The sequence below is a fragment of the Pygocentrus nattereri genome, chromosome 3 (assembly GCF_015220715.1).
Source record: "Pygocentrus nattereri isolate fPygNat1 chromosome 3, fPygNat1.pri, whole genome shotgun sequence".
In the NCBI taxonomy this organism is placed as follows: Eukaryota; Metazoa; Chordata; class Actinopteri; order Characiformes; family Serrasalmidae; genus Pygocentrus; species Pygocentrus nattereri.
The window spans coordinates 16,389,993-16,410,099 of record NC_051213.1 but is presented as its reverse complement, the minus strand read 5'-3'; the positions used below and the strand labels follow the sequence as shown (position 1 = coordinate 16,410,099).

General features: G+C 39.1%; 2 protein-coding genes across 2 annotated transcripts; both read right to left on the bottom strand.

Annotated features, from left to right (window-relative positions):
- Window positions 1-4,197: 4,197 nt before the first annotated feature.
- Window positions 4,198-11,738, bottom strand: cct3 (chaperonin containing TCP1, subunit 3 (gamma)). Its single transcript, XM_017713141.1, has 14 exons — window positions 11,640-11,738; window positions 10,967-11,028; window positions 10,819-10,869; window positions 10,575-10,637; window positions 10,391-10,487; window positions 10,114-10,231; window positions 9,253-9,439; window positions 7,895-8,044; window positions 7,153-7,285; window positions 6,845-6,926; window positions 6,548-6,728; window positions 6,045-6,290; window positions 4,736-4,867; window positions 4,198-4,532 (listed from the first exon to the last, which is right to left on the bottom strand). Exons 1-14 carry the CDS (start codon window positions 11,665-11,667, stop codon window positions 4,443-4,445), a joined length of 1,620 nt encoding a protein of 539 aa, XP_017568630.1. The 5' UTR covers window positions 11,668-11,738; the 3' UTR covers window positions 4,198-4,442.
- Window positions 11,739-12,045: 307 nt separating this feature from the next.
- pdia7 (protein disulfide isomerase family A, member 7) lies at window positions 12,046-19,811 on the bottom strand. The gene is made up of 13 exons (XM_017713081.2): window positions 19,521-19,811; window positions 18,516-18,594; window positions 17,639-17,756; window positions 17,443-17,550; window positions 16,299-16,428; window positions 16,055-16,168; window positions 15,670-15,795; window positions 15,252-15,434; window positions 14,504-14,612; window positions 14,266-14,394; window positions 14,105-14,184; window positions 13,954-14,011; window positions 12,046-13,627 (listed from the first exon to the last, which is right to left on the bottom strand). The coding sequence occupies exons 1-13, from the start codon at window positions 19,697-19,699 to the stop codon at window positions 13,538-13,540; spliced, it is 1,503 nt and encodes a 500-aa protein (XP_017568570.1). The 5' UTR covers window positions 19,700-19,811; the 3' UTR covers window positions 12,046-13,537.
- Between the last annotated feature and the right edge of the window lie 296 nt (window positions 19,812-20,107).

Genomic DNA, 20,107 nt, shown 5'->3' with positions numbered 1-20,107 from the left:
CTCTCAGAAAACTCAGGAAAAACAAGTGCAGCGGTAAGAGCCGTTCATGGACGACTGGTGTTAAGCAGCAGGCAGGGCTGGGCTAGACAGGTCTGGAAGAAAACACGAGCTGTGGTTTGATGTCATGTTACAGCTTCGCCACGCTAGTGCCTCTTAACTTCAGCATGTCAGTCAAAGGAGGAGAGGAAGTGAAAGCTTAATTCTGAACCTCTTTTTGCCAAACTATCAGAGGAATATTACTGATCTCTGTGACTAGCTGGGCAGAAAAAAGCGCTGGACAGGTGGCTCTAAATGACAGGCAGATCAAAGGTCTTCATGCACCAATAGGACCGTCCAAAGGTTAGTTTTCCAAAAGTGGTGGGATTTTAGATCTCAACAAAGCAGGATTTTAACAGCTGCTGGGCGAGACACTTTGTAGTGGTCAAATTAGATCCACCTTCAAAATTTATCCGCAGTTACTTTGCATTTAACCCTCCTTCGCCGCTTAGTATCGTTAAGGAAATGCTACGTCATCCAGCGTTACGTAACCAGGTGTGTTTATTCGCTGTGTGAAGTGTCCAGCAGCTCAGAGGCAGCAGGAAGGCGATGGGGAAACTCTCAGGCGAGCGTTTCTGCTGTGGCGAAGTGCGAGACTTTTCCACAGACACTGAGCGCCCAGGCCTTCTTCCAGCAGCAGCAGCAGGGAGAGCACACAGGTGCGCTGATGATTCAGACTTGCCCAACGTTCAGCAAATGATGGTCTGACTCTGACACGCTGTTTCTAAACCTGTCCAACAGACATGGAAGCAGAGGCAGCTCCCTGTATTGCTGATCCATCCTTCTCCAGCCTCTCAGCAAGTGCCTACTCAGCGCCTTCAGCCTCCAACCTCATGAAGCTCCACCAAAACAGTCTGTCCACAAGTGACCCCAGCATGGGTAGGTGACCATACTAGTGCAGTATGGCGGCTCATTAGCGGCCACTGTGGCGTTTAGACTGCATTCTGGGCGCAGCACAGATGAAGATGCCAAGTTCGGGCAGCTCTGGTCAGATTACACGTTCTGTTGATATTCGAAGTGAAAATAAGTTAACACACCCTCTATAGAGAACACACGTCAATTGTGCATTTTAATGCATTTACTTTATTTCCTGAATTTAACATATTTGGGGGACAAAATATAAAATGTGGCCTGTGCAGAAGTTAAGGCACATCCTATATTTTTCCAAAACCTTAACAAGAAAAATGGCATATTTAAGTGTGTTCTCTGTAGAGGAGGTGTTACCTTATTTTCACTTAGAAAATCAACAAAAAATTTTACCGTGCTAGTTTAGATACAACTGTATGAGGTTATATATATATCGCTGTTGTCAGAACAAAACCTCGTATCTCAAAAATGCCAACTTTACAGGAGAAGGAAAAAACATACCTTACGTTTAATGTACGTCAATGGAACCAGACATTTCTCCAAGCAATTCTGGGTCATTTTCGTTGGTCCACTCATCATGGAATTTACATACAATATATATGACCACTGGTACTTTCAAACTGTCAAAAACTGAAAAACTACAAAAATGTAGATACGAGGTTTTGTTCTGACAGCAGCGATATGCTACAACAATATATACAGTACTGTGCAAGTCTTGGACACCTAAAATATTAAATACATTTATAAGAATATAAAAGCAATAATTAGTGCTATTACTGTCAAGCTTATAAGCTTTTAAAATATTTTTCTCAGGTGCCTATAATGTGCACAGTACTGTATGTATTTGTAGTTATAACAGATACAGATGCGTACAGCTGTGGTCCTGTGGTGGCCCCTTTCTAATGGTACACATCATTGGGGCTGATAAATTGTGCTGTAGATATACAGCTAGTAGGTATCACCTACAAAGTGCACCCATATGCTAGGACACATGAACCTGCTATATTGGCTAATGATAGTTGGTGTTAGAGCAGTATATACACTGATCAGGTATAACATGATCACCTCCTTGTTTCTACACTCATTGTCCATTTTATCAGCTCCACTCATATATATAGCTGCACTTTGTAGTTCTACAATAACAGATTATAGTCCACTGGTTTCTCTGTGTACTTTGTTAGCCACCTTTTACCCTGTTACTGCATTGCTGAGAATTATCCATGACTCAAATACTGCCTGCTCTGTGATGGTCCACGGGGGTCCTGACCACTGAAGAACAGGGTAAAAGGGGGCTAACAGCATGTAGTATAAAGTATGCAGAGAAAGAGATGGACTACAGTCTAGTTGCAGAACTACAAAGTGCACCTATATAGTAAGTGGAGCTGATAAAATGTACAATGAGCATAGAAACAAAGAGGTGATCATAATGTTATACTTGAACCTCATATCTCTGTTCTTGACAATTTGAGAATAGGATGGAAAGGATGGATCCATGCTTTCATGTTGTTTACGCCAAATTCTGACCCTACCATCTGAACGTCACAGCTGAAATCGAGACTCATCAGACCAGGCACCATTTTTCAAATCTTCTATTGTCCAATTTCGTTGAGTCCGTGCGAATTGTAGTCTCAGTTTCCGGTTCTTAGCTGACAGGAGTGGATCGGTGTGGTCTTCTGCTGCTGTAGCCCATCTTCTTCAAGGTTCGACGTGTTGTGCATTCAGAGATGGTATTCTGCATTCCTTGATTGTAACAAGTGGTTATGAGTTACTGTTGCCTTTCTATCATCTTGAACCAGTCTGCCCATTCTCCTCTGACCTCTCATATCAACAAGGCATTTTCGTCCACGCAACTGCCACTCACTGGATATTTTCTCTTTTTCTGACCGTTCTCTCTAAACCCTAGAGATGGTTGTGTGTGAAAATCCCAGTAGATCAGTAGTTTCTGTAATACTCACACCAGCCCATCTGGCACCAATGACCATGTCACGTTCAAAGTCACTTAAATCACCTTTCTTCCCCAATCTGATGCTCGGTCTGCACTTCAGCAAGTTGTCTTGACCACCTCTACATGCCTAAATGCATCGAGTTGTGGCCATGTGATGGGCTGATTAGCTATGTGTTACCAAGCAATTGAAGTGTACCTAATAAAGTGGCTAGGGCATGAATATGTGTGTGTGTGTATATATATATATATATATATATATATATATATATATATATATATATATATATATATATATATATATATATATATATATATATATATATATATAAATAATATAAAAAATAAAAAAAAATAAACAAACTACAGAAAACTACAGTGAATTCTTTGAAATCCATGGACTCTCAGGCATTCCAATTGTCAAAAACCAAATCCTGTTAAGTGGTGGCTAGGTAAGCTTTTCACACTTGTATCTTCTTCAGAACTCGACAGTGGTGTGGACCCAGAAACCGGGGAGAGAGCTCAAGGATAACTTTACAAAGTCTCATGAAGACAACTGTGGATCTGCTTCATCTGCCTGACCTACATTACCTGCCAGCATTGCACAGGATCCCACAACATGTCTCAGGACAAATGGACCTTAACTTTTCTAAAGCCAGTAATTTAGGCACAACCCAGGTGTTTTCTACGGAGATCATCTTTCAGCATTTGTGAGCAGAGGCATGCCTGGCTACGCGTTAAGGAAACAGCACCTTTCTACCCGGCTGGCTCAGCAGTTACACCATTATAAAATAAAAAGGCTTTAAGTTACATTAAAGGAAAAAGAACGAAGGGAAATAGATCTTACTGTCACACTGACTGTTGTATATACTGTTTTTTTTGGAAGAGTATGTAAAATGCTATATGATACTGAAGACAGCACTATGGATGCTGGAATCTCACTATTCAAACTCTGTGTGAACATTCCGTAAAGCAGGTGCACGGTCTTAAATTCCAGGTACTTTTGTTTTTACCTCTAATTTTAGTAAAAAAGAAGTAATGCAACATTAAATGAGCTTCCATGCCAAATCCATAATTTAATGTGCAATTAATTGTCATGGAGAAATTTAGTCTATACTTCTCCACTCACTCTGTGTTGTAACTGAACTTTGTGATAACAGATCATTGTGGTTCAGGGCTAAGGAAGAAGATTATCACTTGCTGTATGAAGGAAAAGGGGGAAAAAAAAGGCCAAACAGATCTTCAATTACAACCCTGGCACAGAATGTTAAGATTTTTTAAATTAATCATCAATAGCAAACAAAAAGGTAGCTACCCCAGCAGACAGGTACTGAGTGAAACATCAGAACGGATTTACACGTTTAGAAGTGTTAACACACACACCTAAATGTTTAATTTTTCCTCACAAAGGAGTAGAAAACAAAAGAGCTGAATACAACTTTACATTAGCAAGGCCTAACAACAGAATAAAAGCCATACATTGTATTTGAGGAGAACAGTCTATCAGAAACCAGAGTTAACTATTCTAGACATCCACCTCTTTGATCTTGCATTTCACTCCCATGTTTTTACACCTTCATATTTCCTTCACATCCTTCTACTCAGCTCCTGGCTGCTCTTCCCCTTTCTCTCCCTTCTTCTTGTGCCCAGACACGATGTCATCAATGCGCAGGAGCAGGATGGCCGTCTAGAGAGAAAGAGTCTTGTTAGGCTGCATAGCTTTGTAACAATGGAATAAAGTAGTATCGAGTGTAAAGAGTATTGGTTTAAACAGTGTAAACAGGAACACAATGATGACAGAAAAACACTGATAAAATACTTATGATCCCAAAAATACATGGTTATAGACGACAGATTAAGAGAAGGGACAGATAAATTCGGATTCTATACCTCCACTGCAGTCTTGTATGTCTGAGCTTTGACAGCTAGCGGCTCCCAGATGCCCAGATCTGCCATGTCTGCTAGAGTGCCCGTCTCTCCATTCACTCCCCATGAGGTGCTGCCCTCCTGGGTGTGCTTCGCCTGCAAAAGCAAGCACAAAGACCATGCAGTTATTTTTACACATAAAAACCAGCTTGCCGGTTACACTGACAGAAAAATGTTTAACACAAAAGTAAATGCAATTTTTAAATTAGAAGCAAACACATACACTACCACAAGCAAGATATACGAAGTAGGGTCGATCCAAACAGCATTTTAAACAGGCTTTGAATTCTCTGCTCTTTCTGAACAAGTAGCAAAATTCTTGTTCCTAAAATCACATTTAAAAACAGCCCCCTTGAATCTTGTTTTCTCTTAAATTTTCTACTTCTTGATCTTGGGGAGTTTCTCTACTGTTGACCTTGGCTTGCACAATGGGGGTTGGACTAAAAAAAGTACTATAAAAATAAAATCTTACGTTTCAGTTAACCATAATTATGTTTATTACTGCAGATCAAACTAAAACCAGTAGCAGCCAATGATGTATTAACAGTCAAGCTAAAGCCCAGCTGCTCATATGCTGTACATGACTACAGGGAGTGGTCCACCTGGAACTAGTACCGAAATCAGAGAGAACATTGTCTAGAAGTCAAGAAGGCAATTAAACTGTTACATCCACCCCACTAAACATGGCATTTGGTCTGCAGTCTAAAGGGTTGCTAAGTAAAGTGAACCAGTGTTCCCCTCTTCCACAAAGGCCAGAACTCATCACAACAAACAGGTTTTAAAGCCACAATTGTTGCTCTCACCAAAGCCCCTAAATACTCTAACAATCAGAGACTTGTTCATACTGGAATAAGCTGCACGTAGCTTATTGAGAGGTACTTGGTTAGTGATCACTAGCATATTTGAAATAAATACTAAAACTTGTCCTGTCTCCTTGGTATACAGGCCTCTCATTGCAAATTTTACACTACACTTTTTTACAAAACAATTGTATCGTTCAATATTTTTCAATTGCCCCACAAATAATTTCCTAGGTATCTCTGCACTCTCAGCTGCAACGGCCACACAGAAAGCTGTACAATTTATGTTCCGACACAATGCAATGCCTGGCATGAACCAACTATGATGTGTATTTTTATTGCTTTCCATATAATAACCAGTGTTATATTTACATTTTGTGCCATAAAAATTTAGCACTATTTTTTTTTTTATCTTGAAGTTGTTAAAAGTACACAGAAGGCTCAGGCTGGTGGTGCCACACAAATGGACATACCCTAAGTGATGTGAGCACACGGATGGTAGAGGCACCACAGTTCTGGATGAGGGTGCGGGGGATGACCTCCAAAGCCTGGGCAACAGCACGGTAAGGCCATTGCTCCACGCCAGTCAGGGCTCGTGAGCGCTCCGTCAGCCTGTGGGACACAGCCATCTCCACAGCACCACCTCCTGGCAGCAGGTATGGGTCCAGCAGCACATTACGGCAAACCTGCATTGCATCTTGCAGGTTACGTTCCACCTCCTAGGAGAGAGCACATTATATTTAAGGAATATCTTGATGTTATTGTGCTTTGGTAAGTGTCCAAAGCACAGTTGTGAGTGAATAATATTAAATCTGTAGTTGATTCCAACTCTGCTCTTCCACAACATTGATCACATTCAGCGTGCTAGTTTAGCATTAAGGAAAACTAGCAGTGTATTGATACACCATTGTTGCTTACAAGTGAAGAAAAGGCAGAAATGGTCTCTTCAGCCTCTTGCTTAGACCATGTCTCTTACCGCCAGAATCTCCTTGCTGGCCCCTCTAAGCAAGATGGTACAGGCTTTGGGGTCTTTGCACTCCGTGACAAAGGTGAAATACTCATCACCAATCTTCTTCACCTCAAACAAGCCTGCACCTGTTCCCACATCTTCCTCACGCAACTCATCTGTCCTACTGGCAATGCGTGCACCACAGGCTCTGAAAAAGTAATGGACACGTAAAAGACATAAGAGGATGATGTCAAGTGTTCAGAGTTAGACCACAGGACAACAGAAGACAAAATGAGATCCATTTTTCTTTGCCTCAAGTCTTACCTAGCAATGCGGTTGTTGTCCGTCTTTCTGACGCGACGAATTGCAGTGATGTTGGCTTTCATCAGATAGTGCTGAGCAAGATCTGAGGGGGATAATTGTGAGCATACAGTCAATTATCACAGACAATAACTTACTATACCATATGATAAATATGCAGCTGACATGGATTTGAGTGAAAAAATATTAAAGGTAATAATTTTATAAAATAGGGATTTAGAGGTTTCTATTTGATGTAATAAAGCATAGTGTGTATTTTCTATAGGTTGCATACATTGAATGCATTTGTTGGCATGTAAGCATGCGTGTACCTGAGATTCCTTTCTCAGTAAAAACCAGGTCGGGTTTGAGGCGTATGATGTCTTCACAAATCTGCTGGATGTACTCTTCCTCCATCTGCAGGATTTTTGCGAAGTCTTCCTCGCGAGTGATTTCTATATCCGTCTAAGGAGATTAAAAGTTGAAATGAAAACAAAACCTGGACTCCCAAGTTCAGTATAAATAGAACTGCTATTCACATTTGCTATTAAAATGTCTTATTGATCACATACTCAAGTTAGAAATCCACAGTGAATAGTGGATGCCATACAGAGTATGTTCAAAAAAAAAAAAAAAAAAAAAAATGCAGTAAATGTTCTGGTGTGTCTTAACTCAAGTTTGGGAGCTATGGGTGGGTGATATGATGAAAATACATAATACATCCAATAACTTTTTCTTAAAACATCACAATATTTAGCTTTTCTGGAATTTTATAAACAAACAGACAATAAACCCTGTTAGTGCCACATTTTTTAAATATGACCTACATTTTAAATACAATATTTATATTAAATGTTTCATATACTGCACCGCACCAAATCAAAGAGTACCAATTTAGCTTTCTTTATAACAAAACACACCACTCCACATTATTTCCACACTATACTCAGAAAAGCATGTGTCGATATGAAGTAATTTAGTAAGATAATAATAAATATATTTCCCACCCCAGCTGGGAGCTATGTTTGTCACCAAGTTAATGTGAGTGGGTCTTGTTTAGTCCATCCGTCTTACCTGGCTCTCACCCTTCTTGTACTCTAAGGAGCAGTCAAGGAGCACAATTCTAGGGTTTTTGATGAGACGACGCATGCGAGGGTGTGTTACATCCTTATTTACCATCACACCCTTCAGCACACATGAGTCTTCAATGATCCCACCAGGGACCTAAAGACACAGGCAACAATTTGATTAATCATTTTACTAATTTCAGTTAGTACCGGTCACTTAACTGAATGCACTTGCTTCTAAACAGGAGGCATTGTTTCAAACTTCTAAAATCTTCTGAACTTCTACGAAGTACCACTGAATCAACAGAACATCATCTGCTTAGGCCATGTTCACAATTGTAGACTAAAATGGCCAAAATCATATTTTCTTTTTTACCTTTTTGTAACAGTTATAATTTTATATGGAACCATGTGGACACAAATCTGATCTTTTCAAATAGGATCCAAGACTAAGTCACTTTCATATATGGTGCTACATTGGTTAAATATCTGATTTATGACCATGCGACTTTAATAAGAATAGCCATATTAAACATGCCATATCATAAATGTGTCCACAATAATGACACATAAGTCAGTTACACAAACGTAAGCCGTCAAGTCAGAAAGATCACAGCAAAAAAAAAATTCAGAATTGGGTAATGAAGCTTGTAATGTGAACACAGCTGTAGTCAATGTTCCTCACTCTCCAACATTTTCAGTAACAGTTTTTGTGGCATGCTAAATTTTTCAGTCATCACTGAAGCATTTGTGTCTTCTAACACGAAGATAAGATCTGGATCACCGGATTCCACTTCAGTTACACAGAAAAATCTAACTGTATTAAATAATTTTTCAAGCCTGCTGAAAACTCCCATTGTTTGTCCCATTGAAAGCATGTTAACATGTTGTACAATCACCAGTCAGATCTCATGTTTATATGGCAGGAAGTCATTGTCCAAATTATTTTTCCCCAGTGAATAACAAAGAGACAGCAAGAGCCATGCACCTATAATGCCTTGTGAATGTATCAAACCCCCTAGAAAGTAAAACATTTTCTTTTCCAATCAATGCATTGTGAACATACTCCAGAAATAAACCAAAAGGAATCCCTAGGTGATCCTACCACATACAACCATGTGAGGTTTTAATACTTATGCATATTTTACCTTTTCCATTAATTTTAGTCAATACAGTTGTTTGTTTGAGAATTAGAGCACCACACACACACACACACACACACACACACACACACACACACACACACAGTACACCATCTCAGCTTTCAAAGAACGATAACAGTAATTTTACATGACATGCTCAGAAATACTTGCTGTGCTTCACTTCATGTGCTGAGAAAAATTAAACTCTGGAGGCGAGTCCTACCTTTTCCACCTTGGCATATTTCTTAATATCGATCTCCTTGCGGCCGTTGTCCTCAAGCTCTACAGTGCGCACTGCATCCAGAGCGATGTTACATGCCAGGCTTGACCAGCGGCTCAGTGCCTTGGTGTTGATGGCCGAGTTAATGATCTTCAGCATCATGTCCCGGTCATTCGGGTCAACTGGAGTGCTGAGGGACAGACACACTTAACATGTCCTTAACATGTCGCGCATTTATATTATATATATATATATATATATATATATATATATATATATATATATATATATATATATATATATATATATATATATATATATATATATATATATATATATAACAAAAGCTTATATCTCCAAAATGATCACTTTAAAGTAGAAGGAGAAAACCTACTCTACAACCAGACTTTTTTTTATTGTGGTCAGTCCTTCATGAGATTAACACACAGCATAAAGGCCAACATGCATTTTCAAATTATCTCAACAACTGAAAAATCGACAAATAGAAATACAAGGTTTTGTTCCGACAACAGCTTTAAAAAAAAAAAAAATATGTATATATATATATATATATATATATATATATATTATATATATTATATATATAATAATAATAATAATAATAATAATAATAATAATAATAATAATAATAATATTATATATATAAAATTATATATATATATATATATATATATATATATATATATATATATATATATATATATATATATATATACATACACACACATATACACACACACACACACACACACACACACACACAAGCTGTACAACCAGACATGCTGCAGACAATTCACAATCACATTCACTCACAGACCTAGCATACGTGGAAAAAGACTCTACCTGATCTCTTTGAGCATGCTGAGCATGTCATCCAGGGCCTGCCTGTAAGCACTAATCACCACTGTAGGATGCATCTGCTGCTCTAGGAACTGCTCTGCCACTGACAGCATCTCTCCAGCTACAAAACATCACATTTTGTTTTACTGTGATACCACTGGTGCTTTCAAACAGCCTTAAACAGCAAACATCCTGTACTTCCAAGAACCTGGCACCACATTCAAACAACACAAGGAGATGACAACAACATGACAAAGAAGATGGCAACAAATGCACTCACCCAGAATAATAACAGAGGTAGTGCCATCTCCCACCTCCTCGTCTTGAGTGCGGCTGATCTCAATCATGGACTTGGCTGCAGGATGTTGCACTTGGATCTACAGGTAAAGACAATGGGAGTCAGTGACACATTATGCTAAATTTAAATCACAACAGTAAAACACAAGATCCTTCAGAGCTCTTACCTCTCTCAAAATGGCATTGCCATCATTGGTCATGACGATACCTCCCATAGGGTCAAGCAACATCTGCACAAAAAGAGGCACATTTACATCATCTGGTGCCTCAAGTGCATCATTTAAAACATAAACTTTTAAATTTAAAGAGAACTAACACTTTTAGTCAGCCTGATATAATGTGATATAACAGTAGAATGGGAAAGGGTGTGGCTTTTGGTATAATAAAATGCCACCACTTATGGCTACACACCTTCATCATAGCTCTTGGTCCCAGACATGTCCTGATGACATCTGCTATGGTCTGAAAACAAAAACCAAATAGCAGATTGTAATACCACACATTCACTGCAACCTCAGACATGTGAAGTTTCTATGAGTAAGAGAAAGGAATGACTTACCTTTGCTGCACTAATATTTCCAGTCTGGACCTTCCTTCCAGACTCTCTTTTCATATTCTGGCCTAAAACAAAAACGAGATTTAAACCAAAGCACTGAAAGGGTGGTGGACTCTTAAGAGTCTGGAGTTAACCTAGCTAGACTAACTAGTGAGAAATACTAGATGCACACCCTACTGACCAGTGACCAAGATATTACTCATTTTCAACCTTTCTCCAATGTTTTTTTTTTTCTCGAGTAACATAAAACCATAATGCCATGTATGGTCAGCAATTCGAGACAGGCGAGATTTCCCTAGAACAATATCACATTTTGAATGGTAGTGTTATGTTTGGCTACAAGAAACTAATGCATGTAACGTACATATTCACTATTCAGCAGACAACAAGCACAGCAAGCACACGGAGATAAGCAGTGAACTAGTTACTATTTCCAGAGAATATGCAGCTAGATAGACACACAGACTGACAAGCGAGCTTAACTAAGGTAGGCTAGGCTAAGCTAAGCTAAGCTAAGTTAGCCGGTGACCATGCCATGCCCATGTTAGCCTGTTAGCCTCGCTGACAATTACAAACTGAAAGGTCTATCATAAAGTAAAGTTCAGTTGACGGACGTTTCCTTAATATTACGTATAACACGGTACACATTTTAGAAGGCAAAAACAAGCTTTCTCACTAAGCACGAGAACCGGTCGGCCCATCATGATTGCAGCGTGGTTTTGTTAGCCGGCACCCAAATCCGCTCCGCACGGGGAAGAAGAGACACAGCGAGGCGGAGCCGGAGACTCGACAACGGGCTGCGCCAATCAGCGACAGAGAAATTCTGACGTACAGCCAGCTCCACCAATCACAGCATCCATTTGTGGCGTTTTTGGGTGGGACATAGTAAATAAAGCGTGGGGAAGTAACTATCGTGGGTGGGGTTTGGATGAACATACCAGAATTTTCCCCCTGATGCGCTAACGGTACATATAAAGTAATGATATGATTTTTCAAATTATTATTCTCAAGAGAAATAGCAATCCAATAAGGTAGTTAAAATATGAGACTATATAACGGTCTCTTCAAAAACACTAGATCAATTAAAGTTAATTTTTTTTATTTTGTTTGAACACATGAGAAATCTGCAAAGTACAACATGGTATTCTGGCCTGAAGAGGTAGAACAGAAATCAGTTTCACTGCAGCTGTTAAATAATTCACCACCACCACACATTATAACGTTGAAACCCATCTTCCTGCTAATACAGTACAGGTTTTAATTACTATTTCCAATTTTAAGCACCAATTTGAGAAACATAAACTTTCTGACCTACAGATTACACATTCAAATATCTATTTATTGAACATACTAGTATCATGTAGCTCAAAGGAACCGCATTATGTTGCTCAGTAACAATTCTGTATATTACACTTGTTACAATTTGTTTCTAAACATTTATTATAAACTGTGAAACTGTTTTCAGAAATTCTGATTATGAAATTACCATGATAACCTAAAATCAAGCTGTCTGACACTATTATATAGACTAGAGCACCAATAAATCTTTTACCCACTGTATACATATACCCTTTTGGCACAATGACCACTGGATTTAGCTTCTTAAGTAACATAAAGGAGAACTTCTTTAGTAACTTACAGTGGAATTTCTGCATAATTAAATGGCTTAGACGTAAATATGTCATTAAGAGTGTTTTGATGTGAAACATGCCACCCTAGAAAAACCTGCAGAGTCAGAATTCTTCACAGTGGTGGAAAAAAGAACCAGACATCCAAGACATTTAATGCCTCTATAAAAGCTACTTCACATAAAGTCATTAATGCAAAATAGTTAAAAAAACAAAATCTCTCGATGCCTGGGACATTGAGCCTAAAATATAATGTCTATATCTGCCTTTTACAGACTGTAAACCCTGGACCTATCACTATCACACAGTAAAGAAAATCTAAGCCAGTATATTCCTCTGCAATGCACCACTTCACATCAAACCACTATGAGAGAAACTGTTTACATCTCCGCTATTAAACTCAGTGGAATTCTGCTTTAAATTATCAGGATATGTAACTTAGTAAAACTGTCCCAGTGTTGTGACAGATATACAATCTACTGTTAGGAATAATCAGCTCAGAGAACGCATCTTATATACTGTCAGGGCATCTGCGTACAGGATACAATTTATTCTTATTTACTAGTATAAAACTACTCTTGCATATTCTATGAACAGCCTCAGTGGAAAGAGAACTGTGCTCAGTAAAGAAAACAGAATACAAAAAAAATAAAATTTAAAGACTCCTGGTTAAAAACGTATTTACCTTTGGTTTGAGTTCTTAACGTCTAAAATTATACTTTAACAACAAGCATTTGATGTGAGGATCTGCTGATTGATGAGCCCATGTCAGTCACTTGGACCTCTAATTCTTATTCTTTCAAACTAGGATATTCTGTGTTAGTTTCAGGACAAAGTAACACCCATGGGCTTGTGCTCTGTCCACAGAATCCAAAAAATTGCAGACTATCTGTTCATATCTCCATCTTCTAGACTCCTCTCATTTTCATGGTTATCTGAATCAAAATCACAGGTCATCTCTTGATGTGTGTAGGACCAGAGGATTTGTAGCCTCTTTCTTCAGGTAGCTGATGAAGTCAATAACCTCTCGTCCACCCTTAGGTAAGAAATAAATAAACAAAAGCAATAAATCAATTGCAATAGCAAAAAATAATTCCACAGCAATGTGTGTGCACAGTGATCATGCTTATTTACACACATTCACTGTCACTCACTAAAACTCATAACTGCTAATCTATACCACATTACAGTTTAATCATGAATACTCTGAAATTTAATGTTTCTAATCAGCAAATTTCTAACCAAGTATGTTTACTAGTGAAATGAACCAGGTGGCCTTTGAACTTAACCAATGATAAATACTCTTTTATATGATCTCTGTTTAACATCACAAAGGTTTTAACATTCCTACAGTTTACGTACCTCATATTTCCTTGGCTGGTCTTTTTGTCCAGCAGGTGCAAAGTAAATAGTTGGAAAGCTAAAGCACAAATATATTTATAGTACAGTTAATGTGTGGTAAGAACATGAATGGAGAAATAAGTGTGAACATGTAAAAAGAATACAGCTTTACCCTTGTACATCATAATTTGGAGGAACATCATTGGCAGTGGCATCCATCTTAGCAATGACTATGTTGGGATTGCCAGACAGCTGAGACACATTACAAGAGTATTACACATAACCAATAAGCATATCAAAGAAGCCAAAGCATGTATTAAATTCCTCCTATACCTTCTCTCCAAGCTCAGTATATTTGGGCTCCAGATTTTTACAATGACCACACCAAGGGGCATAAAACTCCACCAGAACATCTTTCTCTGGGTTGTTCACAATCTCCTCAAATGTGTCTGCAACCAGAACCTGTATAATCCAGTCATTTAGCATACACCGATTTACTGTGCTTTTCATTAAATATATGCACACCAATACAGCAGCAGTGGTAAAATGGGGTTTCTAGGTGTGTACATACTTTGACAGGACCATCATTTGACTCTGGAATAGGCTCCGACTTGACATATCTCTTTAACCGGCCAGCAAAATAGTCCTCCAGGAAATTCTCTAGAGATTTCCCATCTCTCCTGCAAAAACCACAAATGTTACCAACATAATATTTTCAAATTGGCTGACTGTTGAACCATTACCTTGAAACTTCACTAGCTGAACTACTCTTCCAGATTACTGAGAAGCATGAAACAGGCATTGGCTAAGTTTCCATCCACATATTTTGTATGCATGTTTTGACAATCTAAATAAAAATGGCTTGATGTTAACAGATAACATATGTAGTACAAATCACAAAAACTGCTTGAAATGGATGAAATTTAAATAGAAAAAAAAAAGAAACGGAAACTCACTGAATACATAATACAAACGCTAACAGAAAACGGTTGTATGACTGCTCATTTTTCCAGGATGACATAAGGCAACAGTTACCACTGGAGTAATGAAGAAACTAAAACATCTCCAGTCAAAGGGAAAATCATCATGTTTGCTGTCTGCATGCTCATATGATTTAAAATATAGCTGCAAAAATAAAACAAAAAACAACAAGAAGCTGCTCGTTGTTTAACCTGTAAAGGTGCCTTTTACTTCAATTGTCTATACTGGCACCTTAACATACTACAGACAAAACAATCCTATCTACTGGCCCTTGTCTCTCAATTGCATGACATATTTTTCTCTATTTGCAGTCAGAGACGTATTATAAGGGTACACACGTGAACTCCTCCTGCATGATGTACTTGTGTCCTGCTCTGGTCCTGATAGTGATGACTGGCAGTTCTCCTCCATCAGAAAGCCCCAAACCAAACTCCTCCTCCAGCTCCTCCTGGAACTCCTCCCAGTCCGCCACAGCAAAAGTCAGCCCACGCGATTGGAACTGAGTTGCCACCTTCATCACCCTGAGAGGAAGGTGGTTAAAACAGGTTAGTGCATGAACATAAGCATGTAAAATCAATTGCAAAACCAAGAACTTCCCAATCACAACAGGTTTGCTACATCTGGCTGTCCAAAACAACTCACAAAAATGAGGGAAGAAATTCAGCAAATTCATAAAAGGCTGTTTTATTGAGTTCTGTGTAATAGAAAAAAAAAATCTTAAGAGTAGCTTCGACACCACACTATAAAAGATCTCACCTGTTCCTCCAGTAATTTGTACCTTTTGGATTCCTCACATAATCAACATCATAATAAGCTGTAAGCAGATCGCTCGCCCTCAAAATGTCTCTGTTCTCGGAGTTCAGATGAGGGCACAGGCCAAAACTGAATACAAAGTACAAAACTCACAATTAACAACAATGAACACTGAATGCACAGAGTCAGCTTAGGCAACTGAAGCAAATAAATGAGCCTTTTCAATACACCATGGCTGTGAAACTCTGGTGTTTCAATAAAGTAAGTTACAGTGTTCTTTGGTCAAGTGAACTTGGCCAAATTGCTCTGTCACTATGAGGGAGGTCACCTGAATCGGACCAAAAACTAAATGGAGTAAATGGAGACTGGTACAAATACAGAAACACACATGTTGTCCTTGATGAATGTACGGAGCGAATAGGTTGAAAAAGATTCTGTAAACTTCACCACACTCTCCTCAAACTTGCTGTTCAGGTGTGGCGGGCGAATCAGTAGGACGCACCTGGAGGAATTTAGGAAAGTGAAGTGTGTTAAATAAAAACATCAGCATAAACCATTAACAACAATATTTTATTATTTAAAATGAACATTAGTTCTTCTATTAAAGCGCTGTACAGCCTTCTTCTACATACTCTGTGTCAACATTGTGTTTTAGCCCAATTCTCAGATCTGTTGAATGAGCGAATCGGTAGCTGTCCCTCAAAGCACTGGAGGCCTTTAGAAACTCAGCAAGCTGCGGACTTTCTGTTCCTGAGAAGAAGCCTTGCAAAAAAGTAGGAGCAACTTGTTATTTAACACTGAAGCAGTAAATCACACGTTCCAAATTCTGCTGCTACGACACTTAAATGACTAATATGACTAACAGCAGAAGCTGCCTAGGGTCTACTGGGTTAAATGGGCTAGGAGTAGAACGATAGTGCAGAGATGCTGGTTTTGTCTCTGAAATCCCTTTAGAACTAGGATGGATGGAATACATAACTGTATCCTTATAAACCTACATTTACGGCATTTGGCTGACGCTCTTATCCAGAGCGACTTACAATTTGATCATTTTTACACAGGTAGGCCAAGGCGGTGTTAGGAGTCTTGCCTAAGGACTCTTATTGGTATAGTGTAGGGTGTTTGCCCAGGTGGGGATTGAACCCCAGTCTACAGTTATTACTATATGTTATTACTTTTTTCTTACACAATATTGCGCAAGTGCAATCTCACTTCATAGCAAAATCTTGACTCTTAGATTACATAAATGTTTGATTACTGGTATTTTTAACTTTTGAGACAATGACACAAACATGAAAGAAAATTATTATATTGAATACATATAAGAAAATGTATGTATTCCATGAATAAGAAAGGTCCTACTACACAGTCTATATGCTGGTGGCCACGGTTCACAAGTAAGACTTCAAAAATGCTATGTAACATAAAATAAATAAATAAATAAATAAAAGTGAAATATTAGCACTTAGAAGTAGACACAGCGTGGCTCTCAGTCAATCACATTGCGAGATCAGAGCTAACTGTAGAATAATCAGACTTATATACACAGAAATAAGCATTTTCAGACTAGAGATTTGCACACCACAGTAAAAACGCCGTAGGAGTTGTCACTCTCACGCTATGCTACACTCAAGGAGCTCAGATTACCAATAACAATATACCAAGATATTAGCAACCAGGTTTAGGAATATGCAGGCTAATGTTTCACTGTCTCCAAAACATGTCGTTTTCTTTGCATCCTATTTATTTATTTTTTTAAACACAATTGCAACTCACCCACTACGCTGGCATCAAAAGTGTTTATGAAAGAATTCAAGTCAGCCTCGCTGCGCAGAGGTACAGAGCTGGGTCCAACCTGCTTCTTCATATAGCTCACAATTCCATCTAGGAAGTCAAAAGCACCCCATAAATAAGTCACACACAATGACACACAGTTTTACCAAAGATCTAGGTATATATGAAATTCACACACCTGCTGTTCGGGGGCCCTCATATGAAGAAGCCTCCTCCCCATTACGGAAGATTTTCAGAGTCGGATATCCACTCACCCCAAACCTACCACATGTCTCAGAGCTCACAGTGCAGTCAACCTGATTGTAATAACCAGTAGTTATTACATCTTAATTTTAATGTATTTTTCACAAAACACAACTGTTTAATTCTGCATGAATAAAAGTCTCATCAGATCAAGGGTTTTAATATGGAGTTTGTCAATTGCTGCTGTAACAGCTTCTACTCTTCTAGCAAGCATTTACACTAGCTGCTGAAATACTACGGTAAGGATCTGACTGCTCTCAGCCACACAAGCATTAGGTACTGATGTTGGATGATTAGTTATGGATCACTCCAACTCTAACAAATATTACTCCATCAGTGCAATTTCACTGCTCCACAGCCCAATGCTGGGGGACTTTCTACCCCTCTAGCTGATTCTTGGCAATGGGCTTGGTGACCTTAGGCTCATATGCAGCTGCTCCGTATAGAGCACCCTATTCTACTCACAATGCTTTTCTATGCAGATTATACAGACCATTTGTGTGCAATTAAACACCTGTGCTAGCAACGCATCCAACTTAAAGTCCTCAAATTGACTAATTAGTACGTATGTATGTTCCATTCAAATGTACAAGACTGTTTGTCATCTTCCATCACATATTAGTGTTTCCCCTGCTCCAGCCAACTAATCACTTCATCATGTCCTTCATGGCTTGAAGTGGGTGTGTTGGGAGCAGGGGAAACTACTGAAATGTGCAGGGTGGAGAGTCTTCCAGGGCCAGGGTTGTGAATCTGTACTCTAGAGAACTGTGAGCGAATTCTTGGCCTGAAATATGATGTGGCTTTGTGCTTACCTTTGCTAGGGATACTGTTCCCTTCAGCCTGGTGGCAGCAGCTTCATATTCAGGTGCTAACCTCTGACAGTGACCACACCTATGGGTGTAGAAAAGAAGGGAGCCTTCAAGCTACATTTCGTAAATGTGATTATTTGGAGCAGTGTCCTCGCCATTAATCCTATTTCACGAACCTACAAGGCTGAAAACAACACAGGGGGGGATTTGCGTTGTCTAACTGTACACCTGGGCTGCTTCAAAAAGCACTTACATGGACAAAGTTTTCACATAAGCAAACGAGCAATGAACATTTAAGCGCTTTAAAATCACAAAAAAGTACAAATACTACGCAAAGCAAAGCAGATTTTAGGCTAAATAAGCTCCCTGCTTACATTTAACTCACTATTAACAACACGTATACTAGCAAGGTTTACTACACAATTAAAATAGATGGTTCTTCAAGGGTTCTTTAATAAAGGCAATGGTAGTATTTAGAACCATGAGTTCTATATAGAACCATTTCTGGATCACAGAAGCACTTTTGGTTAATGGCTGCTTAAATGGTTTCTTGCATAAATGGCGCTTCAGACTGATGAAGATGTGTTGTATATGGTTCTATATAGAACCGTTTAAAAATGGTTCTCTGCTACTGTTACGATGTCAAGCCTGCAACAATAACAGAACCCCTTTTGGGGATATATAGAACCATTTTATCAAAAATATTTCACAATATAACGAACCATTTGAGCATGAAATGGTTTTACACAGAACCCACTACTCTAAATAGAACCATATCCTTTACTAAAGAACCCTCGAAGAACCATATTTTAAGAGTTTAGTTCTTCTCCTGACAGCATGTTCTCAGTAGGAGTGAATGAGCTGAGCTACAAAGTTACAGGACTATGGCTAATTAGCAGCACAGCTACCAGGACATTCGCACCGACACTGCTGTAAATGTCGCACTCTTAACGCTACAAGACATTATATGTAACCGACCGGCTCCCTGTTTAGTGAAGGGTTTCGTACCACGGAGCGAAAAACTCCACCAGCAGAGTGTCGTGCGCGGCCACACGGACCTCAAAATCAGCGTCCCCTATCTCCAGCACATCGCTGCCCTCTACACACAACGAGCTTTCCAGCAAGACACCGAGACAAAGAAAAGAAAAGGGCAGCAAATGCATATTAACAGTGCAGCTAACCGACATGACAGCCTGTATGTTACTGAGCGCGGCTCGCTAAGCTAGCGCAGAAGTCCTTCACTGACTAGGTAACCCAAGTTACCCGAGTAAAAGTTCAGCTCGGCGTTGTTGAGAGCGCAGCAGAGAAGACGCTCGCCGATTGGATGATGCGTCTGACTTAAAATGCCCATCTTCGGTAAACCACGCCCACACATGCAAATTTAGCACAAACCCATCAACAGGCACAGAGCAGCGTGTCAGCACTAAAACTTAGAACAGATAAATCTACCGGAGCAACATTTCTTTGGAAGCTTGCGAGCTTAAGCCAAACGCAACAGCAACATCCTCACCCTCTCTACCTTTGCAATCCTACTTAGGGAAATACTCCCTAGTATGAGCAGCCTAGCAGAATAAATTGACAGCGTTTATCCTTAT